This window comes from Drosophila nasuta, chromosome 3 (assembly GCF_023558535.2).
Source record: "Drosophila nasuta strain 15112-1781.00 chromosome 3, ASM2355853v1, whole genome shotgun sequence".
NCBI lineage: Eukaryota > Metazoa > Arthropoda > Insecta > Diptera > Drosophilidae > Drosophila > Drosophila nasuta.
Window position 1 is genome coordinate 10,715,312 of NC_083457.1, and position 25,055 is coordinate 10,740,366.

General features: G+C 43.8%; 8 protein-coding genes across 10 annotated transcripts; 3 read left to right on the forward strand and 5 right to left on the reverse strand.

Moving 5' to 3' along the window:
- Position 1: 1 nt before the first annotated feature.
- Positions 2–1,398, reverse strand: LOC132794211 (uncharacterized). Its single transcript, XM_060804503.1, has one exon. It carries the CDS (start codon positions 1,282–1,284, stop codon positions 574–576), a length of 711 nt encoding a protein of 236 aa, XP_060660486.1. The 5' UTR covers positions 1,285–1,398; the 3' UTR covers positions 2–573.
- A 317-nt stretch (positions 1,399–1,715) lies between these two features.
- Positions 1,716–5,557, forward strand: LOC132794203 (lon protease homolog, mitochondrial). Its single transcript, XM_060804495.1, is given in 10 exon segments — positions 1,716–2,194; positions 2,254–2,512; positions 2,636–3,038; positions 3,100–3,229; positions 3,288–3,320; positions 3,322–3,593; positions 3,660–4,082; positions 4,140–4,859; positions 4,914–5,103; positions 5,167–5,557. Coding segments are annotated over 10 exon segments (3,033 nt in total). The 5' UTR covers positions 1,716–1,837; the 3' UTR covers positions 5,413–5,557.
- On the reverse strand, positions 5,487–7,831 carry LOC132794207 (venom protease). The gene is made up of 7 exons (XM_060804500.1): positions 7,726–7,831; positions 7,078–7,675; positions 6,844–7,010; positions 6,614–6,750; positions 6,225–6,561; positions 5,914–6,159; positions 5,487–5,855 (listed from the first exon to the last, which is right to left on the reverse strand). The coding sequence occupies exons 2-7, from the start codon at positions 7,166–7,168 to the stop codon at positions 5,583–5,585; spliced, it is 1,251 nt and encodes a 416-aa protein (XP_060660483.1). The 5' UTR covers positions 7,169–7,675; positions 7,726–7,831; the 3' UTR covers positions 5,487–5,582.
- Positions 7,832–8,108: 277 nt separating this feature from the next.
- On the reverse strand, positions 8,109–9,201 carry LOC132794210 (collagenase-like). The gene is made up of 2 exons (XM_060804502.1): positions 8,942–9,201; positions 8,109–8,883 (listed from the first exon to the last, which is right to left on the reverse strand). Exons 1-2 carry the CDS (start codon positions 9,193–9,195, stop codon positions 8,334–8,336), a joined length of 804 nt encoding a protein of 267 aa, XP_060660485.1. The 5' UTR covers positions 9,196–9,201; the 3' UTR covers positions 8,109–8,333.
- A 676-nt stretch (positions 9,202–9,877) lies between these two features.
- LOC132794213 (uncharacterized) lies at positions 9,878–13,475 on the reverse strand. Of its 2 annotated transcripts, none has more exons than XM_060804507.1 (3): positions 13,121–13,475; positions 13,009–13,027; positions 9,878–11,610 (listed from the first exon to the last, which is right to left on the reverse strand). In XM_060804507.1, exons 1-3 carry the CDS (start codon positions 13,322–13,324, stop codon positions 11,318–11,320), a joined length of 516 nt encoding a protein of 171 aa, XP_060660490.1. In that variant the 5' UTR covers positions 13,325–13,475; the 3' UTR covers positions 9,878–11,317. The 2 variants fall into 2 exon arrangements, with proteins under 2 accessions (XP_060660490.1, XP_060660489.1); XM_060804506.1 differs by having other exon boundaries at positions 9,878–11,625; positions 13,121–13,463.
- Positions 11,891–13,140, forward strand: LOC132794214 (general odorant-binding protein lush). Its single transcript, XM_060804508.1, has 3 exons — positions 11,891–12,139; positions 12,206–12,356; positions 12,857–13,140. Exons 1-3 carry the CDS (start codon positions 11,891–11,893, stop codon positions 12,943–12,945), a joined length of 489 nt encoding a protein of 162 aa, XP_060660491.1. The 3' UTR covers positions 12,946–13,140.
- A 123-nt stretch (positions 13,476–13,598) lies between the features above and the next one.
- On the reverse strand, positions 13,599–15,922 carry LOC132794205 (transcription initiation factor TFIID subunit 6). 2 transcript variants are annotated; one of them, XM_060804498.1, is made up of 5 exons: positions 14,926–15,922; positions 14,697–14,866; positions 14,172–14,630; positions 13,852–14,104; positions 13,599–13,773 (listed from the first exon to the last, which is right to left on the reverse strand). In XM_060804498.1, the coding sequence occupies exons 1-5, from the start codon at positions 15,808–15,810 to the stop codon at positions 13,687–13,689; spliced, it is 1,854 nt and encodes a 617-aa protein (XP_060660481.1). In that variant the 5' UTR covers positions 15,811–15,922; the 3' UTR covers positions 13,599–13,686. The 2 variants fall into 2 exon arrangements, with proteins under 2 accessions (XP_060660481.1, XP_060660480.1); XM_060804497.1 differs by having other exon boundaries at positions 13,852–14,107; positions 14,926–15,917.
- Positions 15,923–16,278: 356 nt separating this feature from the next.
- On the forward strand, positions 16,279–25,010 carry LOC132794201 (histone-lysine N-methyltransferase ash1). The gene is given in 8 exon segments (XM_060804492.1): positions 16,279–16,697; positions 16,933–17,048; positions 17,126–18,817; positions 18,820–18,967; positions 19,030–22,358; positions 22,429–23,856; positions 23,922–24,134; positions 24,193–25,010. Coding segments are annotated over 7 exon segments (7,104 nt in total). The 5' UTR covers positions 16,279–16,697; positions 16,933–16,952; the 3' UTR covers positions 24,391–25,010.
- Positions 25,011–25,055: the final 45 nt, after the last annotated feature.

Here is a 25,055-nt window from a genome sequence, read left to right on the forward strand (position 1 = left end):
CTACTTGAATCTTATCATTTTTATTCAATTTGTATCTATTTGTGTAATTGTTAACTTCATGAGCGTTCCAAAAAACAGAAAAACTAAAATATTGTGTCTTTTTGCATGTGATTAAACAGATCTACATAAGCTAATAAATTGACTGTTAATCTATGTATATATAATAATAATAATAATACAATAACAAAACAAATTTGCATGGATTTGATGAAGGTGAAATTGGAATGAGATATGAATATTAGCTACTCCTTTGCGGAGATCCTGTAGACGAGAGTGTTAAATTGTTAGTTTATTATTATTTGATTGATTTAGAAATGTGTTAATTGTACATGGCTAATAAATTGCTTAAACTGGTAACATTAAAGTATTGTTAATTGCTTTTTTGGTATATAGTATATGTATATGAATGTATTAGGTATAAGGGATTTATATTTATCTTAAGCTGCTGACTAGACGACAATGATGTGGAATTCATTCATTAATTTTTTGGATGTGGTGTATGGTGGCAGCGCAACGTAAATATCTTGGTGGCAGGATAAGTACATATTGAATACATTCCATCGCAGTGTCCTCTTAAGAGCGCTTCTTGCTCATGTACACACGTCCGCACATATACAGGACATGCGTGCAGGCATAAATGTTACCCAGTGCACTACCAAGCAGAGCTCCAATCACATTTGGTATGGGATACACCTGCCAGTCACGTCCCCAGTCCAACGGAGCCACAACGCTGCCAGCCCAGGCGCCAAGAATGCCGCCAAGAGCATTGTACTTGAACAGATGCAGAGCCGTATCCTCGCACTTGGTTATAAAATCGGGCTTCTCGCAGAAACAAACTTGGAGTGCTCCACCGCCGCCCAGTAGGAAAACAGTGGGCGACACTGTCAGCAATGTCATCAGCAGCGACAACACAAATGTCTGTTCGTAATTAGCTAACACTGGAGCGCCCAAGATGATGCAGATAAATGCATAGAGCAGCGTACACAAAAATTGCAATGTTAGTCCGCCTAATAGTTCACGTGGAGTGAAATAGGCGGCCTTTTTCTGTCGTTGCTTAACTGTCAGCACGCCGTCCTCGATGCGTCCAAAGAAGCGGGCCAGTATCACTTTGAGGAGCTCGCCAAAGAACACAATCGGCACGATCAGCGAGTCCCAGAAGCTGCCAAGATGAGCCCAATTTCGGCGGTATTGCATGTAGGTCATGCATATCAGTATGGTGGCCAGACTGATGGACACATGGAAGAGCTGGTGCTTCGTCTTTTGCTGATCGAAACGTGAAACCATGTTGCCAACAGGAGAAAACACGCAAGAAAATTCAACTTTTTTTCAACTATTTACAGTTCGTATGTGGACGTTGCCGACAGGTCGATAGTTAAATGTAACGTAGTGATGTGTAAAAATATCAAATGTCGATTTTTTTAACATTTGATAAGCTTTTCGCTTTATTTCTTATTGGAGTAATCGAAATATCGACTTTTATTCCACTGTTTTTAAAATTTGTTTCACCAATGAATATAACATTTTTATTTATTGTTTATTTTGAGTGCCATAATAATTACTTTTGATATTTGCACAATTTGTTTCTTATTGGAACACTCGACCAGTTACTCATCGAATAATTGCTTGCAATTTGAATTAACAGAACAAAATATGAATCAATCGATACTCAAATATCGCTCTGCTTATCGATAACGAACGAACTATTGTATCATACTGGGCTGACATTTCATCAGCGCTATCACATAATCATTTTACACTTACACTTTCGATTCTTCACTGCTTCTGCTCTTGTTTCTGAGTTATTTTTCTAGTTGTGTGTGTTGAATTAAAAACAGAAATGTTTACACGTGCCATACGTATGCGCTCAATGCTGCGCGGCCTCTCCACAATGGCTTCTACGTACACACGCCACAATCGCCATGCTCAAAATTCGATGGTTGAGTATTTCAATGAGGTACGACTGCTGCGTTTCAAGGGAGCCGCTGCTTCGACGGCACAGACTCAGCGGTATTTTAGTCGCAAGCGTGGTGATGAGGATGATATAATGGCGGAAGCGGAACCCGAACTCTTGACGGATCAACGTGACGGACAACAACTACCGGCAACAGTTGCGGTGCCCGATGTTTGGCCCCATGTGCCAATGTTGGCAATGCGCCGGCATCCGCTTTTTCCGCGCTTCATGAAGATTGTTGAGGTTTGACAACACACAATTAAGATGGTGTTGTATATATTACTGATACATTTCCTTTGTAGGTCTCGAATCCAATTGTTATGGATCTGCTGCGACGCAAAGTGAAGCTTAATCAGCCCTATGTTGGTGTCTTTCTAAAGAAAACCGACGGTGAAGAGGAAATCATTCACAATTTGGATGATGTTTATGCTGTGGGAACTTTTGCCCAGATCCAAGAACTCCAAGATTTAGGCGACAAGCTGCGTATGGTTGTGGTGGCACACAGACGCATTCGCATCACTGGACAGGTGATGGAGGATGTGCAGCCCGCATCAAAGTCAGGTAAATTGCCAAGACACTTGTAACACTGACATTGATATTGTGACAATTGCGTCGTCTCTTAACTCCCAGCGAAAATGACAACTTTGCATTATCCACTATTTAATATAAAATTACGCATCCCAGCTGAAGATCAGTCGAATGCCGATGCTGATGCCACATCGCGATTGGTCAATCGTAGCATGCGCAAACCTCGTGGACGCAATGCCCGACGCCAAACGAATAAGCGTGAAGAGGCCGCTGCCGAAGAGCTTGTGCAGCGCCAGACGCTGGAGTCACCATTGCCAAGTGGTCGTGTGAAGCCTACAGCAACGCCTAAACCACCCACAGTGGCAGCAAGTGAGACCGCTGGCGAAGCCGGTGAAGAGAACAAGGATGCGGAAACGACGCCAACAACACCGCCTGTGCTTATTGTGGAGGTAGAGAATATCAAGCTGCCTGCCTACAAGCAAACCGAGGAAGTGAAGGCGCTAACTCAGGAGATCATTAAGACGTTGCGTGATATCATAACCATGAATCCGCTCTACAGGTAAGTCTAGCATTTCCAATTACATTCAAGCTATATTTATAGCATATTACCTCATTTTCAGGGAGAGCTTGCAGCAGATGCTACATCAGAATCAAAGAGTTGTTGACAACCCCATCTACTTGTGTGATTTAGGCGCTTCCCTGTCAGCTGGTGAGCCTGGCGAACTGCAGAAAATATTAGAGGAAACCGATGTAAGAGCTCAAGGTTGCGCAAATGAAGCTGGAATTAATCAAAGAGTACTATTTTTAGATACCTCAACGACTGCTGTTAGCACTTGCGCTGCTTAAAAAAGGAATTGGAGCTGTCGCGTTTGCAGCAAAAGATTGGACGTGAGGTCGAGGAGAAGGTCAAACAGCAGCATCGCAAATATATACTTCAGGAACAGTTAAAGGTTATCAAAAAGGAGTTGGGCATTGAGAAGGACGACAAGGATGCCATTGGTGAGAAGTATCGCGAGAAACTTAAAGACAAAACCGTGCCGGAGAGCATTAAAACTGTTATTGACGAAGAGCTGACCAAGCTAAATTTCTTGGAGAGCCACAGCTCAGAATTTAAGTAAATATTGCAGCTAGAAAATGTTTTTACTTGTTGCAAATTGTTAATTTTTTTTGTTGTTTTTAGCGTTACACGCAACTATTTGGATTGGCTCACCTCACTGCCTTGGGGCGTCATTAGCCCCGAAAACTTGTGCCTTGACAAGGCAACCGAAATTCTGAATAACGATCACTACGGCATGGAGGACATCAAGAAGCGCATCTTGGAGTTCATTGCAGTCAGTTCACTGAAGGGCACAACCCAGGGCAAAATCTTGTGCTTCCATGGTCCACCTGGTGTGGGAAAAACGAGTATTGCCAAGTCGATAGCACGCGCATTAAATCGCGAATATTTCCGCTTCAGTGTGGGTGGCATGACGGATGTGGCCGAAATTAAGGGACATCGACGCACTTATGTAGGCGCCATGCCCGGCAAACTTATTCAGTGCCTGAAGAAAACGAAAACGGAGAATCCCCTCGTGCTCATCGATGAAGTCGACAAAATTGGCAAGTGAGTAAAACAATCGGAATATTCCAGACGCATTTATCTAACATTTGTGTTCCACAGAGGCTATCAGGGTGATCCTAGCTCTGCGCTGTTAGAACTGCTCGATCCAGAGCAGAATGCCAATTTCCTTGATCATTACCTCGATGTGCCCGTGGATTTGTCGCGTGTGCTGTTCATTTGCACCGCAAATGTCATTGATACCATACCAGAACCTCTGCGTGATCGCATGGAACTGATTGAAATGTCTGGCTATGTGGCTGAAGAGAAGGTGGCCATTGCACGTCAATACCTAATACCACAGGCCATGAATGATTGCGGTCTAACGGAGAAACAAATTAATATTACTGAAGATGCACTGAATATGCTCATTCGGAGCTATTGCCGTGAGAGTGGTGTACGTAATCTGCAGAAGCAAATCGAGAAGGTCATACGCAAGGTGGCGTTCCGCTTGGTCAAGAAAGAGGGCGAGGAATTCCCCGTCAATGCAGACAACTTGACCACGTTCCTGGGCAAACAAGTCTTTAGCTCCGATCGCATGTACAACACAACACCAGCTGGTGTGGTCATGGGCCTAGCCTGGACGGCCATGGGTGGCTCTTCGTTGTACATTGAGACCTCCAGGCGTCATATACGCGCCGAGAAGCCTGAATCGAACACGGGAAGTCTACATTTGACTGGAAATCTGGGCGATGTGATGAAGGAATCGGCACAAATCGCGCTCACCGTAGCACGCAACTTCCTGTACACTCATGAGCCAAATAACAAGTTCCTAGAGCAAGAGTAAGAGCTGTTAATAAGTAAATGTCGTTGATGTTAAATATATTCCTTTTGCAGACACATTCATCTGCATGTGCCTGAGGGCGCTACGCCAAAGGATGGACCCAGTGCAGGTGTAACCATCATCACAGCTTTAGTTTCATTGGCCACCGGCAAGCCTGTGCGTCCTGATGTGGCCATGACGGGCGAGGTGTCACTCAAGGGCAAAGTCTTAACTGTGGGCGGCATAAAGGAGAAGACCATTGCTGTAAGACAGCGATAACTCGTTATATTTGTAGCATATATATTGATATTATTTATGTTATTTCAGGCTCGACGAAGCGGTGTCACTTGCCTTATTTTACCAGTTGACAATAAGAAGGACTTTGAGGAGTTACCCGGCTTTATTACCGATGGTTTAGAAGTGCACTTTGCTAGCGACTACGACGATGTCTTTAAGATTGCCTTTGCTGACACTAACTTGACGACTTCAGAGACAAATAGCACCACACCGGTGGCGCAGCGTGAAAAGATCCCAAGCGCAGCCACAGCCTCACCTAAGACAGGCAGCTCTTAGTGGTAGCCACTAATTTTAGGCTAAGCACTGGGTTGGGCCTTGGGGACAAGCAACTGTTACCAAGATTATAGGTATATATGTATATGTCTAGGAATATGTATTTAGAACAAAGCATTTGTTGTGTTAATGCCGAGAGTAAATTGAATGTAAATGTCAAGAATTTGTTTATGTTAAATGTCTGCATTGGAGATGATCCAGTCCAGATAGCGATCGACGCGTGTATAGACACCAGGACGACCCGCTTGAGCACATCCCAAACCCCAGGAGACAATGCCAATGGTGACCCAACGCATGTTGGGCAACTGCACCACCAACGGACCACCGCTATCGCCTTGGCAACTGTCCTGTCCACCCTCTGGTAGACCTGCGCAGATGACTGTGGACGGTATGTGCTCCACCATGGCAGCCTGACAATCCGATTGCTTCCACACCGGCAAATTTGCCTTGGGGAATAGATTAGATGAGGAATTTAAGAATCACAACTCCAGTTGTTTGCCTTACCTCCATAAGCACTTTGGAATGTGCACCATTAAACTTTTGCGTGCCCCAACCCATGACAATGGCATTGCGTCCCGACCAATCCTCATTTAAAGGCGGCATGCACACTGGCCAAATGTAGGTATTGAACAACGTGGGTCGCTCGATGCGTATCATGGCAATATCGTTCATATAGTTGTGTGTATCGTAGTCCACATGGAGCACCATGCTGGCAATGCGAAAATCACGCGCACGCGTCTCATTCAATTGCTATTTGGATTTGAAACTTGAGTGACAATTCTTAAATGGCGATTTAAAGACGGATTTCAACTTACATGCGTGTTGTATTCTCCCAGGCGTACGAATAACTGATCCTTTTTGATGTTCTCCAGACAATGAGCAGCGGTTAAGACATGACGATCTGTGATGAGCACTCCGCCGCACCAGACAAAAGAGAAACCCTCGCGTAGCAATGCTGCCATCCAGGGCCACTCATCGGCCTCCGCTGGACGACCGCCAGTGATGCGAGGGAATTGACGAGTCGTTATGCCGCAGCCTCTTTGCTCCGGCTGCCGATTAATGATACGTGGAGTCTCCGCATCGCTTCCGCTTACAATCTGCGGACTGAAGCGAGAATTGGTCGCTTGATCCGTGCAACAAATGCCAATGGCGCTGCAACAATTGAAAGTAATTAACTTGAACTTGGTCTTTCTGGGGACACAACCTTTTCTCAATGATGCACAACTGTGAGACCAGACGCCACACATCGTTCTTCAGCTCCGGCATGCGACAGTAGATGATGTGGCGACAGCGTCCCACATCGCCAAGTGGCGTGCGACAGGCACCATAATCCTTGTTCTCCTACAAGTAGATAACAGTCGTGCTTTATGTTAGTATATATTCACTGATTATAGTAATCCAATGATAGTCTAGGTTTATGGTTGGGGTATTCACCAGCAAAGGGCTGTCAGACGGAGCTTGACGTTTGTTGAGTCGATGACGCGACAGAAAATTGGATATTCCATCTATATTACTATCATTATTGGCATTAGCTTGGCTATACAACTTGTTCTCGTCAGCGCCCCACTGGAACTCATCGTTGTCGCTTAAGTCAAGCAGATCTGCGGCACGTAAGAGAATGATTAATCAAAACTATTCATTTAGGAATTAGAAAATTATACTACTTACCAATGTGTTCGTTTGAATAGCTTTTGGACAGCACCAGCTGCCTACTGAAGCTGAGCAGAAGAACAAAACTAAGCTGCAGGCACTTCATCATTGTCGACAAGAATGTAAAACTTAAAACTTGAATTTATTCGTGACAGTTTTGCGAAACTTTTTTAAAATTTTTATCACGTGCCGCTTCCGCTGAGCGCAATCGCGATATTATTTTGTGTTTTTTTTTGCACTTTTGTTCGGATGAGTCCGAGCTGAGCTTCTCTGAGGTTCTCTTTAAGCTTGGATCGGATTACAATAGTTCACCTTGCCACTGAACTGGTTTAAGGCGTTGACACTTTTGGTTTTTCCTTTACGAAATTGATATGGACATATGTGCGTATACGTAATATTTAAAGTTTCCCGACGCGTATCCAACGAACCATATTGCTCAAGCTCTCGGGAGCGATTAAGCGATGTTCGTACTCTTCTTGCTTCTTTATACAAAAGTACTCACTCAGTATTATCTGCTATAAAATTTATTCAAGTTCTCGTAATAATTGCATGTTAATATTTCTCCATAAAGTGAGCATTATCAGCTCTCACAATGCCGGTCCCTGTGCTGCTTATGCTTATGAGCAAAGTGTTAGACCTAGTTTCGTTTTCAATTCGCCAACTTACCAAAATTTAATGATGAACTGTTGTTGTTGCAAAAGTTGCTCCGCAATATGCTCTATAGCCTGGCATTGTTACCCATAAAGAAAATCGACGTGCCGTGCATTGTTAATGATGCGGTTCGGCGGGTTTTAATTCCATAGAAGTCATTGCAACTATTATCAAATACGAATACTCGCGAGTAGCTGGTTACATTTAATTGCCTTATAACAATGTACAATGTTAGCTATACATCAACACAATAAATTTAACAAACCGGAATGAGAGAAAAATGTCGTGAGGAAGACATTGAGTGAGCCGTCTTGGAAATTGTAAATGCTATTTAATAGCACTTTCGGAAATGTAATATAATTATTTTGATTCATATTTAAAAGCCAAATTAGATGTAAATAGCTGATCCTTCTCTGACGGAACGTGGTGTTTGTAATAATCACCATATACACATATGTACATATATCTCCCTGCCATAAATTCTTCATTCACTCATTCAGTGATTGAACATCCGCGAACACTAGAACAACAAAAAACAGCTCTAGCTCTGAGTTTTATAATATAATGTAGTAATATTTCCATACAATTATCAAAATACAATGCGACCGAAACTGGATAGCTAATTAAAAAATCATGCCGGTGTGATCCTTGATCCAGTCGAGAAAACTTGTTACACGGGTGAAAACAGCCGGATTTCGTTGACTACATTTTGCTGAAGTAAAAGCGGATATACCGACCTGAACCAAGTTGCTCAACTCCACCAATGGGCCACCAGAGTCGCCGAAGCAAGGTGTTGCATTGTTCGTGTAAGTGCAGAGGGTGGAAGAGATAATCTTATAGGGAAAATAAATCTTGCAAAGTTCGTTCGACATGATCTTTACTTTCGCGTATTGAAGTATATTGATAAGGTTAGCGTTCGAGGTTTGTCCCCAGCCGGAAGCTATTGACTGATTATTAGCGTAGGTCTCATTACGCGACTGGATCTTCGGCAACTTAACGGGTTGAATGTCTTTGCTGTACTCCACATATGGAATGCGGATGAGTGAGATGTCGTTGGTTCTAAGAGTACCGTTCCAGTTTTCGTGGACGATGATGTCTTTCTCTTGAACGATTAGCGTAACTTTGGACTCGTTAAGCAAAACACTGCCCAAGAAAATGTGGACTTTATGGGCACTACCGAAAAGAGTTGTGATTAGTGAACAGTCATTTAGTTAGGGACTGATCGACTTACCCATGCGTGCAGTGCGCAGCAGTCAAAATCCAATTGTTGTTGATCAAGGAGCCACCGCAAAAAGAAATGTTTTCAACTTTGTACATAATTAGTCCGGCTTGATAGGGAAATTGTCCGGGAGAAGCGTCATGTCCGTTGATGATGTTAACATTGCGATTATTCCACATGTTACTAGACTCAATGTTGAGCTCATCATGAAGAACCGTTCCCGAGGCGTAGGCTAGCACCAAAGCAAATATAATGAGCACCTTCATATTCAATCGTTCTGAACACTCTGATCATAAATATTTTAAGGAATGCCTTTTATATAATGGCATGTAAGGGTCTCCACTTCTTTATCACAAAACCTAAAATTAGTTGTTGTTATTCGTTTGATTCTGCACTATACCCACATCAATGTACAGGCAATTTATTATCGTTTTATTTTAAGCATTTAATAGTAAACATGCGGAAAGAATTTTCAGAAGTATACCACAATATAGCATCACAGATCACACAGGGGTGTCCGGTTAAAGGGCACAAAATAAATCTACACAAATTTTTGAAAACATGTTTTCCTGCATCTATTTGCGGAGTCTATCTATGTATATTTGAAGATGGTTTACATGTTATATATACGTTTATATATTTTGTTTTAAGAATTAGTTAGTTTATTTATCACCCCCCTAATTTAGAACTTAAGATTACGTGGAATATAAATATACGTTCCCCAATAAAGTTCCGCAAAAACATCTTTGAAACATTGTTACATTTTATTGCTGATATTTGTTAACTGAATACAACAGTATTTATAATACACATATTATAAGCAACGCAAAACAAAAGATAAAATTAAACATCTTATTTAACTTGTTTTTTTTTGGGAATTTCTACAGCGTTTGGTTAAAGAGCTCTTATAAAAATCGTTTGTTTTTTTTTCAAATTTGTGTATAAAGATCGTTAGCTATTTTTCAGTTTTTTTTTTTTTTATGGTTTTGTTTTTGTTGATATAGTTAGGTATGTATGTAAGTAGTAGATCTATAAGTAGTATCCAAAAAGGGTCTCACAAAAATATTAATAGAGCGTGTCGTGTAGAAACCTATGCGGTATCGAAAGAGTTGTACGGTTGTCACATTTTTGTTTTTAATCTGCGGTGTAAATAACTAAATATATCTAAGTATATAAGTACATATATCTGTATGTATTAAGTATGTATATAAAATCAGTACACATTCATATGCTTTTTGTATATATCTGTATATATAAGAAAACATTTACTACTAGACACACAGCTAAATAGGTTCACACATCTTGGAATAATAATATAGTAGTACTCGTATGTTGCGTTTTATTTTTTAATTTTTTTTTTTAACCGTACAGTTATAATTAGGTGGAGTTTTACAGGCCTTTTGTGGGATGTTTCGACTCTGTTCAGTTTCAAATTGATTGTGTTGTGCGTGAAGGTTTGCTTTTTTTATGATAGTTGTATGTGAAATGAGATCTTTCGCAATTTGTTGCTTTCTTTCTTAGATAATTGCTAACCTAAAGATATATAATATTGTGCTCTTTGGACTGTATTTTAAGTCATCCATATTCTCAATTTTTGTTATCATACATTTTGGGATCACATTTAGGTTTACGAAATCATAAAGTAATGCCGATATTTCAATTTAGACATGCATATAATCATACATATGTATGTAGTTTTCGGGACAGTTCTGGTGCCGTTAAAGCTTTTTTATTCATAATCCAGGGGAAGACCTACAATTTGTGCTTTGTTCTCTTTAGATTTGAGCAACGAAGAAACTTCAAGTAGAGTTAAGCGTAGGAAAGTTCTTTGGGAGGTTTTTACTCAGTGAAATTGGAGTTTGGTTCTATGGAACTTTTGATTTGTTACGGAGTTTTTGTATCTTCAATAAGTTTTTGAAGCTGGCAGCATATAAATTTATCAACCGAAGTTTTCATTCATTTGCTTTTCTATAGCTAAAAGAATGCCTGGAACTTTTCATATCCTAGCAGAGCGATCAGAACGATGAAGAAATTCATATGTGATCGTTTTTCCTTCTGACTTTCTGTTACAATGTTTAAAGGTTTTGATAAGCTTGGTTCAAAAACAAAATTGTATAAAAATTTGCAGAATTAGGGAATTATATGAATATATATATAAAATAAATTGGAGAAATTAAAAAATAAAAAATATTTAGATGTTGCGTCTCTAAGAACTTTGACTTGACACAGACAGTTAGAACAAGTCAAATATGAATCATTATAAGTAGTCTTCACTCTGCCAGGATATTGAATGTTTTGCATGCTTCTTACAGATTAATGATTTTATTATGTAACGACTCCTTTGCTGAGCTTCACATTTGGAGAGTGTGGGGAAGTTCTTCTCTCTCCTTAGTCCATGAGTCGGACGCCTGCCTCGACATTGTCGGCCATGGTGACGCCTTTGGCTTTCTTCTTGCCCTCCGCCGATGGCTTCTTCTTGCTGAGCGCCAACGTTTCCTGCTCATCCTGGGATTGCTGACGTTTACCACCACCAGCTCCACCGCCTCCTCCGGTGCCATTGCTGCGCAACTTGAAACGCGTCGTGGCTGCAGCTGCATTGTTGTTGGCACAGTTGCAGATGGCATCGAAGATGCGGACCACAAAGCCACGGGCACGATTGACAACCTTACCGTTCTTAAAATCTGGTATGGCGAAACCTAAAGCGATTAGTGCCAAGGCAAGCGATTGAAAGTAAATGAAAAAAAAACAAGGTTCGGTGAGAGGCTTACGAGAAAAGTGCCACGAAAAAGATTCGCATGCAATCAAGCAAAAAAACAAAAATTTAGAAAAATTGCAGCATTATTAACTTTTAATTATTGTTTTTAATTGCCAAGCAGCAGCACCAACAGTTTTCTCACGCTCCATAGGCAAGCTTATAAATCAAAGCAAACAACGTTGATCCGACGCATTTTGCGTGTCATCATGAGACTCAACGAATCCACTTCAGCTTCCAGGTGTAGCAAAAGCACCTGTAGGTGCATGTCCTACCAGCTGGTGCTTGCTCTCCTGCTGCTGCTGCCACGTTTCTGTGACGGCGTCAACATGCAACAGTTTATCCAATCGCTTGACATGATGCGCAACGGTTGCATGCCCAAATTTAAGGTTCAAGTGGATCAATTGGATCGCATACGAGATGGCGATTTTAGCGTAGAGCCCGATCAAGATTTGCTGGTAAGAAATTATCCTCTTTGGCATTTACTTCCCTATGTTCTTGCATTACTCCGTCTTATCCCCTAGTGCTATACGAAATGCATTGCCCAGCTGGCGGGCACCCTGACCAAGAAGGGTGAGTTCAGTGTGTCCAAGGCTCAGGCTCAAATGCCCATCATTTTGCCTCCTGAGCTGCAGGAACCCGCAAAGGTAGCGCTAAATCATTGCAAGGATGCACGTAAGTAAAGCGATATCCTTACTACCCCTTTAAATTATTAGTCAGAAATTTCACTATCTGCGGAAATATATCAGAAAAAAACTTCTTATTCTAAGCACTTGTCGTCAAACCTTTGAGCCCCTTATTTTTAATATTTTAATTTGAAAGCACTACCTAAGTTTTCCACTTCTCTTAAATATTGTTATTAAATCTTTAGTTTTGTCGCAAATGATGTTAAAAACTAGTCCAATGGAATTGACAATATTTTTAATTTAAAAAGTTTCATAAACGGTACTTAAGAAAAGTATTTTAATATTATTATTTCTATTATCATGCAAACTTAAATATGATAAAAAATCGTTGGCTTCTTAATATTTTTCTATATTTAGTTATGCATAATTTGCGTTCTTACAATTCAGAAAAAAAGCAAGAAATATTATTAGCTGTACTCAATTCTAGCTTTATCCCGATAAGACAAAGACTAAGATTCATGTATACTAATGATAAATTGCCCATTTCAGAGAAAGAACACAAGGATACATGCGCGAAGGTCTACTACATAAGCAAGTGCATGGCAGACTTTGATCGTGCCAACTTCAAATTTCCATAGCAACAAAAAAAATGTCTAACGAAAAGGAGTACAAACATTATTAGATACTTGGGTTCTACTTACTCTGTCGTTTCTCCTTGCCCTGTGAAAAGAGAAAATAGGTGTGTTTTCGTAAATATGTTCTTCCTGTTGCATTGTTTATATCAAATACACGGATAATAAATGATTAGCCAACCTGTTGCGATTTTTGTGCCTCAAGCGCACGTTTATTGGCCTCGGTTTCGGCATGCTGGACTACCTCATCGATGAACTCGTGCAGGACGGTCATGTTGTTGGGATTCTGTTTGAAGTCCTCAATGCGTGACTCCAACGTTTCCGTCTCGATTTTGTCCACACTGTCCGGTGAGGCGGGCTCAGGATCCGCGAATCTGGCGTGCATTTCTAATGAATTTTTCTGTTTAATTTTTATTTTGGAAAATTCTGCTTAACGAAGAAATCTCGTTTTGCTGCAATGAACTTTGCCTTTGTCTAACACACTGAAATTGGGTATGTACAAGAGGTTTGCTTTGTGTGCTGCGTGCCGTTTGGGGTAAAAATCAATAGATTCCACTACACGAGCTCCCGCACATGCGTATTGCGTGTTGCATTGCGTGCCATCGCTGTATCGTGTAGTTTGAGGGTTAATCTCAAGTGCTAGTTTGTAGGGTAGTTGATTCAATTGTTTTACTGTTTATTGCATATAAACGATTACACTTAAATTACTAAAAGGGATGGGGAGAGACAAGAGGACTGTGTTTAAGGCTACTCCAGATGTGATAAATCATCCAGCTCGGGCGGTGCGCGTACGATTTCCGTTTCAATGATCAACGAATTGACATCCACAATGCTCTGAAATGCGTATAAACAGCATATTAGAGTTGGAGGATTCATTTAGGGAGTTGGCAGGTACCCAGGACTGCTACACACATTATCATTACTGCGCGACGTCAACAAACTATTTGCACTGCCGCTGACGCTTCCCGTCGACGATGAGTTCGAATTAGATGCATTGGCGCCATTCGCCGAGGACGATGACAACACCACACTGTGCGGCGAACTGCCGCGTCGCACCACCTTGGGTTGTGATTGCTGTGGTGAATTCTGTGTGACGATCACAAACTTTTGCGGCGGCTGATTGGCTTGGATGGCACGTATCTGCGGCATCGTCGCCACCACAGGGCTGCTAAAGATGACAATGACAACAAATCATTTACTGTTCTCTCTCAATGAAATACTCGCAGTCTCACCTTTGCCTCTGTGTGGTGTTTGGCATCGAGACACGTCCAATTGTGGTGGCCGTTTGTGCTGCACTTGTTATAGGCGCCGTATTGATGGTAGTGGATGCCAGTGCCACAGTGCTGTTGGCTGGCGCATTGCGAGCTTTGACGACAGCTTGGCATAGCGATGGACCTAGAAAGCCATAGTCATTCTTGTACTCCTCGCCAATGTCTGGAGCACTGCGCATTTGCTTCAATATTGGCGGACAACACTTCTGTAGCATCGCGCGTATGTGTCCAGCTGCTGTTTTGTCCGTGTTACTCATCGATGTGCCCAGCAGATGCGGTTCAATGCGTTCCGAGATGAATTTGAGTCGTGGTATGATAAACACTTTCACCACTTCGCCGCCCAGCTCCGCTAAACCCTCAATGGACCCGTAGAGAGATGACAAATGCGTCATGTCGTTTTGCAGCGCCTTGCTAAAGATGCTGTAAAGGAATTAAGAGCATGTTCGTAAAGTAAACAGATGCAAACTATTTGATTTAAATGCTTACCGTGTCACACGTGTCTGCAGATTATTCGTGAGCGTGTTGAAGGTCTTACAAATTTGGGCCATGAGACGAGAGGCAAAGTCACGCAATGCCCAGTGATTATCCAGCTCTGGACGCATGCAAAGCTGCTTCGATACAATGCAGGTCATCACAGACGGTATAAGTTCGTGCAGCTACACAAAGAATGAGAAAATTAACTCAAAGCTGGAACGCAGTTGCTACTGCTACTTACGTATTTCTCGAGGAAGAGCGATGGATTGTCGAGCAATGCACGCACCATGCGCATTAAATAGATTAATAATGCCAGATTATTCTGCACCACATTCACTTTAACGCCCTCTGCAATAAACGTACACATGCGTGGCAGCATCTCGTGCAAGCCAGGATCGGAACCAAGAGACTGCAGGGCTTCAGCACGACGCGGCTCATCAGATCCCACACAAGCCTCGGTGATCTCTTTGTAGTACAGCTGCTGCTCCACGGACAACTCGTGAGTAGCAAGTTGCTTCACATGTATCGTTTCCACGTTCTTCAGCTTGTGAATTTTACCAGTCGTGGGTTTACCAGCAGCATCTTTGTTCAGTCCTTGATCTAGCTTTATGACCGGATTTACAGAGTCCACGAATTGCGAGTCTTTAGAGAGAGGAGGCGGATTTTCCGGCACTGTGGGTTGAATGCCCTCAACAACGAACCAATGGGAGCGCAGTGTCAGGTCTAGTGGTATCTTTATTGAACTGTTTGCAGTGATTTCACTTAAGTCCAACTCTTTATCCTCAGTGAAATGCAACTCACGGCCGCCGCCGGAGGCGAAACGAAAGGGTACAAAGTCCTTGGACACAAACCCATATTGCGGTTCAATGTTGCGTATCTTGAGCGACTGATCAATATCTCTAACTGACATCTTCTGGCGCTTCGCATGGTGCATGAATTTGGCGGCATCTTGGACAATACGCTTCAATTTGAGAGACACATCTTCGGCAAGTTCTTTAGCGGCATCGTCAGACAGGGAGCCAACTCCAATGCTTTCAGCTATTACTTTCATTGATTCCGCTGATATACTAGAGCCGTATAGCATACTACTAGCGGCATTATTTGTTTTTGACGATTTATTACTCATTTTGACAACAAAACAAAGTTTTTTCCACCCAAAAGCAGAAGTCGTCTTCTTCTTGCCACTGCTAGTGGTGAAACTACTACTGATTAGGGTGACCGTAAATACTTATTCATAATATATTATTCAAAGCCAAAAATATACTAAATAACCACATGCAAAATTTTTGATTACAAATGCATTGGTATTTCAAACATATTTTTTCCTTTCGATCTTGTTTTAACAAGAATTATTTTTCACATTCTAAGTGATATTTTTGAGCAAATTATGAAGTATCCATACAAAGTGTTGGTAAATTTTAAGGAAATATCAATCGAATGAGTTTGCAGACTGCATATCGAGAGTGTTACCGTTAATAGACCAAAACGATATTGTGATACATAAATACTAATAATTTCCAGAGATGTGATAGAAATTGTGGTATATATTTCAAAGAAAAATAGTACATTTTGAAATAAAAATTGCGGTCACGCTGGTATCATCCCTGATTCGTAGTTTGTTTTCTTTATTTATTTCGTACCTTGTGGCTTTTTTGTTTTATTATTGAAATTATTGCATATATCTTAAAAATTTTAGCCAACGTAATGCCGTAAATAATCTAAAGATAATAAAAGTGCATATTAAATAAACAGGAATTGAATGCAAGTGCAACGAAGCATGTCGCGTCGCGCCTTTCGTACAAAGCAGCAGCAGCAGCAGTGAAAATTCAACGCGAGACTGCGAAGTGAAAACGGCGCCATTTTAAGAAACAAAACAAAGCCAGAAGCAAAAGCAGAAAGCAAAACCTGAATGCGATGCAATTAAAGCCGCAAAACGTATTTGCATATGCTCAAAAAACAATTTCGTTATCGTTGTGCACAATCAATTAACGCTAAAACGAAAATATCTGAAACGTAAGTGTATTTGTGCGTCTGTGGGTGCGTGTGTTTGTGTGCTCCATCTCACGTCAACTCCCCGCCCCAAGCGTTTCATTTGTCATCGCTTGCTGCACTCTGTGTGTGTGTGCGTATGTGTGTGTGTTTGTCACTGTGTGTTTTGTGGTTTGACCTAGTTTGATTGTCAAAAATTCTAAACGTGCTGTAATTAATGTGGATAGTTTGACATTTTGTTGTTGTGATTGCTTTACAGAGCCGTCTTTGTGTTGAAATATGAACAGTGGCCAAAATGAGGCAGCCGCAGCAGCAAAAAAGGAAAAGGTTTTCGAAACGCAGCAACGTACACAAGAATCCGGCAGTGAAAATGAGGCAAGTATCTCCCATCATCCCAATTATCTATATATATGTATAGAAAGTGTTAAAGGAGTGTTTATATATTAATGCAGGAAACTGATTCCATTACGGATCAATCGAGTCAATCGAAGTCTACGAAATCGGCAACACAATTTAGCGTGCAACGTTCGGATACTGATGGATTACGCATGAAAATCTCCGCCATAAGAAACCCGCCCACAAGTCTCATAACCCTTAACAAAAAAACAGCAGCGAACAGCCGAGAAGTTGTCGCTGAACTAGCATCGAATTCATCTCGAAAAAAGCTGACAAAAGTGCGTAAAATGAGCGACGCACCACAGCATGAAGGGAGCGGTTGCTCCACAGAAGCAAGTAACAGGAATAAGCATACGACGAGGGACAACGACACGGCGTTGTTGACAACAAACATTGTGAATACAACCAAAAAGATGAAAGTCAAACGAAAGAAAATTTCCACGAAGAGCGGAAGCAGCAACCTGAATAATAATAACAACATCAGTAATAACAATAATAACAACAGCAAATCGAAGCGTCCTTCTGCTGCAGCATTCAGTTCAGATTCCGACGATGATTTGCCACTCAAAATGCACATGCAACGTGCCCCACGTCTGTTGCTCACCGCTATTGGTGGCGTAGGAATGCAGTCGCAGGCCGATAACATTGGCATCTCTAGCAGCGACAACGAGTATTTGCCCAACCTGGTGAAGGCGGCCATAAAGTGTGTGGAAAGTGACACGGAAGACACTAACAGTGTGGCAGCAGCAGCAGCTGCTAAATCGAAGCAACAGTTGCCACAATATCAGTCAACGCTCTTGCAGGATTTCATGGAGAAGACCCAAATGCTGAATCACACGGGCAGCAATGCGGCAACTCTTACAAAGCCAACTACACAGCCAGGACAGGCGGCAACTAGCGAGAGAAGCTATGTGCAACAGCAGCAGCAACAACAACCACAGCAGCAGCAACGCAAGCGACGCGGTCGACCCAAAAAGTTGCAGACAACTGTTGCAGCTGCCGTTGTGGCAGCCGCTGTTGCCGTCGCCGTGCCCACAATTAATGAATCTGCCGACTCCGGCGTGATAAGCACGACGCCATCGCCCAAAATGCAGCAGATAGCGTTGAGCGACAATCCGAAGCCCAAGATTGACATGGCCTATCTGGATAAGCGCATGTATGCCACGGAGCGAGTGTTGTATCCACCGCCGCGCAGCAAGCGACGTCAGAGCAACAAGAAGGCCAACAAGGAGGAGTTGCAACTCGATCCATTGTGGCGCAAAATCGATGTTAATAAAAAGTTTCGCTTGCGCACCGTCAGCGGCTATAAAAGTGATGGCGGTGGAGGCGGAGGAAGTGGTGGTCTTGGTAGTGGCACCTCCAATACCATTTGCAGCAAAATACTCGCGGCCAAAAGTGGCTATGTCTCGGATTATGGCAGTGTGCGGCATCAGCGTCACAATCACAATTCGGGCTACAAATCAGACGCCAGTTGTAAGAGTCGTTACAGCAGTCGTAGCTGCGCCAGTCGTCGCATGAGTCGCGCCAAGAGTTGTGGCTATCGCAGCGACTGCAAGGAGTCATCAGGGAAGTCGAGCAAATCATTGCGACGTCGGAGACGCGCCTCTATGCTGAAGAGCAGCCACGAGCCGACGTCGAATGCGTTGAGCGATGACCATGATCAGGACATATTGCAGCTGGCAGGACTTTCGCTGGGTCAGAGCAGCGAGGAAAGCAATGAGTACATTAGCAAACCCAGTCTCAAAAGTGCTTGCCAAGCACAAGTGCCAGTAAAAAGTATGGTGAGATTAATCGCTTCGTTACCACGGGCCAATACTTTAGTGGAACCACGAAGGCGATCACTGGCGGCGTTGCCGGCGGCGCAGCTGCCACAGCCTCAGCGGAAAACTTTATGCAGAGTGAGTAGCAGCTGTTGAATGAATTCGAATGATTGACTTTTATACTTTTTTTAATTTAACAGGCAAAATGATGCTGCAGCGCAAGAATTCGATCAGCGGCGACACAATTGTGCCCAGCAGAAGTGCCTGCAAGATCAAAAGTCGACGCTCCTCGGCGGCCAGCATGTGCAGTAGCTATGTGTCGAGTGCGTCGCGAATGCGTCGTCGTCATCGGCGAAAGAGTTTCAGTCATGCTAAATCGCTGAACATTGACTCGAAGCTGCTTACCGAGATCGATATCATTGCAAGCACCTTTCATGCGCGTTGTCGCATACAGGATGATCGACTGACTGCCAGCAGTGGCAAGGAGAAGCTGCTGGCAGAAGCCAACAAACTGCAGGCAACATTGACGGCACCCATAGCAACCGCATTACCACTCCTCAATGGCAGCAGCAACAGCGCTATAGGCAGCAATGGCACACCAAATCCCGCTGGGGCCACAAAGCCAGTGAAGCGAGCTCTGAAGAAGCGCAAGCTAAACGAGCCACTGATTGACTTTGCCATGTTGTCGGCGAGTGCGGGCAACAGCAACAATTTGAGCAACAATACCAGCAACAACAATGGCGCCAAGCGACGCCACAAGAAGTCGAGTGGCAACAGCGGCGGAAGCAACAGTTCCAGTCCCGATGATCACAAATTGCCGCTGAAGAAGCGGCATTATTTGGTCACAACGGGCGCGGATGTCTCCACCGCATTTGCCAGCAATGGGAAACTGAATGCAGAGGCATGGGCAGCAGCTGCAGCGGCTGCCAAGAATAGTGCAAGTACCAAAGCCCAGGCGCAGTTCAATGCCAAAAAGCTGACGCCCAAGAAACGCCATTTGCTCGTCAGCCAAGAGGCAGCTCTTCCTACAGCGGCAGCAGCAGCGAGTGCATCACCGTTGCGCATTGTTGTGGACAACAATTCGATCAGTGGCGGCAAGTTGCTGGACATTAGTCCGAGTTCGTTGTGCTCGCTCAAGCAGCAGCGTCGACAGGGAGGCAAATCAAAGAGCTCAGCCGCAGCTGCTGCTGCAGGTGTTGCAGCCCGAGAGTTGTCGCAGCAGCTGCAATCGCCGGCGGGTAGCAACAGTTGTCCGCCGCCCGGCATCTTTGAGCCATCGGTGGAACTGGAGATTCAAATACCCATAGCGAAACTGAATGAGGCGGTCATAACCAAGTCAGAGGTGGAATCGCCATTGCTGGCCGCACTGGACATCAAGGAGGATGCCAACAAGAAGGAACAGTGTCAGCGTGTGCTGGAGACACTGCTCCATAAGACTGGCGGCAACCTCCTGCTCAAACGCAAGCGCAAGAAGATTAATCGCACCGGTTTTCCAACTGTGCGACGCAAGAAGCGGAAAGTAAGCATCGAACAGGCTGCATTACAGCAGGATCAGCAGTCGGTGGAACCATTGCAGCCAGCACGTGAGACTCGCAGCAGCAGCAATCAAACACCAGCCGTGGCCATGGATTGCGAGCGAGTGCCGCAAGCAGGTGAGGCAAGAGAAACCTTTGTGGCACGCAGTAGCAATCAGCGCACACCGCGTTTATCTGTCGTGGCATTGGAGCGACTGCAGCGACCTCAAACGCCAGCTAATATTACGGGTAACGGGCGAGGCAGACCACGCGGCAGAGGCAGACCTAAGATGCAGCGAGCACAGCCGACACAGGCAACGATAGAGGAGGAGCAGCCTCAACAACAAGAACAGCAGCAACCACAACAACAGCAAGAGCCACATCAGGAGCAACAACAGCATTCTTTGGTTTTGGAGTTGCGACCAGCCAAGAAGCGTGGACGTGCATCGAAGCAGTCAGATGCTGCTGCTTCTCCCAAGTTGAAGAGGAAACTGGAGACCAGCATAAAGCTACCTGCGGGCATCGATCCCAACACCAACTTTAGCTGCAAGATACGCCTTAAGCGGCGCAAAAATATGCAGCAAGAGGAACCTATAGTTAAGCCAGTGCATCCGCAACCTTCCCAGCAACTACCAGATCCGCCAATGCCGCAGTCGAACGATGAGCAGGCACTAATTGAACTGGAAGCGGCCGCTAAACGTAGGGAACAACCTGTGCCCGCCAATGAACATGACGTGCTGCCCGTTCAGGAGTCCTCGGCGCATCAGTCATTGGATTACGCCAGCTGCAGCGATACCAGCGAGGATAAGTGCAGCACGACGTCACAGCGGAAGCGCTCCAAGCTGAAGAAGAATTATCTGCCAGCCGGATTATTTTCCAATCACTACAAAGAGTTGCCGGTAGCCACAGGAACAGCTACAAGTGCAACACCTGTTCCTGTCAAGCAGACGAGCAAGAAACTTCCGGGTGAACAACAGTTGTTGGGCAGCTCCTTGCTACCGCCACCAAGATATTGTGAGCGCTACTTCCGACGTGCCGTCAGTGACTTTGAGTTGCCCTACGACATCTGGTGGGCCTACAGTCACGACAAGTTGCCCACACGTCATGTTGTGCCGTCGTGGAACTATCGGAAAATACGCACCAATGTCTATGCGGAGTCAGTGCGACCCAATCTCGCGGGTTTCGATCATCCCAATTGCAATTGCAAGCCTCAATCCAGTGGCTCCTGTCTGGATAACTGTCTCAATCGCATGGTTTACACGGAGTGCGCTCCCAGCAATTGTCCGGCTGGCGACAAGTGTCGCAATCAGAAGATTCAACGGCATGAGGTTGCACCTGGAGTGGAGCGTTTCATGACCACCGACAAGGGCTGGGGCGTGCGCACAAAGCTTCCCATTGTCAAGGGCACCTATATACTGGAATATGTCGGCGAGGTGGTGACCGAGCGGGAATTTAAGCAGCGCATGGCCAGCATCTATTTGAATGACACACATCATTATTGCCTGCATCTGGATGGTGGTTTGGTCATCGATGGACAGCGCATGGGTAGCGATTGTCGCTTTGTCAATCATTCGTGTGAACCCAATTGTGAGATGCAGAAGTGGAGTGTTAATGGATTGTCGCGCATGGTGCTGTTTGCTAAGCGTGCCATAGAGCAGGGCGAGGAGCTCACCTACGACTACAATTTCTCGCTTTTTAACCCATCCGAGGGTCAGCCCTGCCGTTGCAATATGCCGCAGTGTCGTGGCGTCATTGGCGGCAAATCGCAGCGTATTAAACCGTTGCCTGTGGAAGCAAAGGCCGGTGCTGGCGGCGACGGGGTTACACCGGGTGCACGGGATGCTACAAGCAATCAAAATGGACGGCAGCGTAAACACAAAGCGAAGAAGCATGCGCAGCGTCAGCAACAGGCGGCCAAGGAAGCAGAAGTTGTTGCACGTGTGCAACAGTTGTCGGAGAAGGAGAAGAAGCTCGTCAAGCAGTGTAGCATCTTCCTGGTGCGCAACTTTGAAAAGGTAAATACCAGTTATTTAAAAATTATTAAATTTTCTTTGAAATAACTGTAATGGAACTTTCCTCCCACAGATACGTCGCTGCAAGGCTAAGAAAGCAGCGGCAAAGGCGCAGAGAGCAAGTCCTACGGCAGCTGGAGACGCTGACGCACCAGGACGTCGTCCATCCACGCCATCATCTACTTCACTGCTCGCTGCACAGATTTCTGCACTTTGCACGCCACGCAACATGAAGACGCGTGGCCTAACTCAAGCTGTACAGGATCCGGAGCTGGAGAAGATGGCCAAAATGGCGGTGGTGTTGCGTGATATTTGCACGGCCCTGGAGAGTGTCAAGATGTTTGAACTGCTCACCACGGTGACCAGTAATAAGAAAAAGAAACAGCTTAAAGCGTCGCGACTCGACTTCAAAGCCATACAGGCTCAAGTGGAGCAAGGACACTACAAAACACCACTGGAATTCGATGAACAAATGCAACAACTATTTGTGGAAGTGCGTCAATTACATGGTGAGGATGAGATCAAGACCAAAGCATTGGAAACGCTGATGGCCAGCTATGAGCAGCAGAAGTCAAATAATTATGCCCATCTGCTAGAGATTCTTGGCAAGCCGGAGCTGCTGCATAGCTTTAAGTCGCAGTTGGAGCAGTTGCCAATTGTGGAGCAATCACAACAGAGCAACGAGCAGCTGCATAAACCGGATAATGCAGTTGGTGTGGCCGTGCCACAGTTTGATACGACCCAGTTGCCCATTGTTGCTGGTGATGAGGAGGATGTCATACGCTGCATTTGTGGCCTGTACAAGGACGAGGGTTTGATGATTCAGTGTGCCAAGTGCATGGTCTGGCAGCACACCGAATGCACAAAGGCGGACATCGATGCGGATAACTATCAATGCGAACGCTGCGAGCCTCGCGAAGTGGATCGTGAAATACCCTTGGATGACTACACCGAGGAGGGGCATCGCTACTATCTGTCATTGATGCGTGGCGACCTCCAGGTGCGTCAAGGCGATGCGGTCTATGTACTGCGCGACATACCTATCAAGGATGAGGCAGGCAAAGTGCTGCCCAGCCAGAAACACACTTACGAGACGATTGGCGCAATTGATTATCAAGAGTGTGACATATTTCGAGTGGAGCATCTGTGGAAGAACGAGGAGGGAAAGCGTTTCATCTTTGGCCATCATTTTCTGCGGCCACACGAGACGTTTCATGAGCCATCGCGTCGATTTTATCCCAACGAAGTAGTTCGAGTCTCACTGTACGAGGTAGTGCCTATTGAGCTCGTGATTGGACGTTGTTGGGTGCTGGATCGTACCACTTTCTGCAAGGGTAGACCCATGGAGTGCAACGATGAGGATCATTGCTTCATTTGTGAATTGCGTGTGGACAAAACGGCGCGTTTCTTCTCGAAAGCTAAAGCCAATCATCCGGCATGCACTAAGAGCTATGCGTTTAGAAAGTTCCCCGAAAAACTGAAGATCTCAAAGAGCTATGCGGTAAGTGGAATAATAATAATAAATAATTTGCGTACAATGTTTATTAAATATATTACTTTTTGCAGCCACACGATGTGGATCCATCGTTGTTGAAGACGAAGAAGCAAAAGACTGATATAGATGTAGCTACAACGCGCATTAAAGTGGGTAGGCAAGAACCACGGGCAGGGCCAGTGTCAACAGGAAGTAGAAAGCAGCGCAATGCTCAAGCTGGAACGGCTGGGGCAGTAACCGAAACAGCTGTTCAAGTACTGACACCAACGGCTCCCAATGGACAGGTAAATATTACTTCATAATCCATTGAAAAAGACGCTTTATCTTGTTCCTTTTTTGCAGGTGCTGAAAAAGAAGCGTTCACGCTTGGAGAGGGTACTCAACACGATGAAGCTCAAGTGCCTGGATGCACAGACGGCACAGGAGCAACCCATCGATTTGTCCTATCTGCTGAGTGGTCGAGGTGCCCGTCAACGTAAAACTAATTGTACCAGCAGTAACAGCAGCAATAATAACAATTCGTCAACGCCTTGCGCCTAGTGGATGCTTAAATGTTTAGCCATGTACATAAATATCGACTTTAGAGGCATTGTGTACTATTTATACATAATTATATATATAACGAACATAATTAGCTATATAAGTTTAGTCCTAGATCTTAAGTTGTAAAGCGCATAAAACGGTGATAGTAGTAATTCTAGTTTATAGATTGTTATGAACAACTTCTTGAGCAACTTAACATCATATATTGCAATTATTTATACAGATATTGTAATTCTTTCTATTTATATTATGTATTGTGTATTACGTTTATGACAATTATTTATATTTATACAATTTCATGCATGCTTTTGCTTTTTTTTATTGCAAAACAATACTAAGCATATTAATAGAAGAATTTTGCATATTTTTTAAAAAATTGTTTAACTATGCATTTCCAATTATTATGTTTTACAAAAACCTACGCCCCCGTCTCCTTCTAATAGCGTTTAGAGCATTGTTATTTTAATTTATTACGTATTATGTTATGGCTGCTTATCAAAACTACTTGAAGCAAACAAGTAGTAAACTCAATGCGCGATTAGTTTTAATTTAAATATATTTTGGAAAAAATTGTTATCAACTTCTAACACAAATTTGAAATTAAAATATATATTTTCATTAACAATCAAACAACACAAAACTTGTACAATTCAAATCAACGT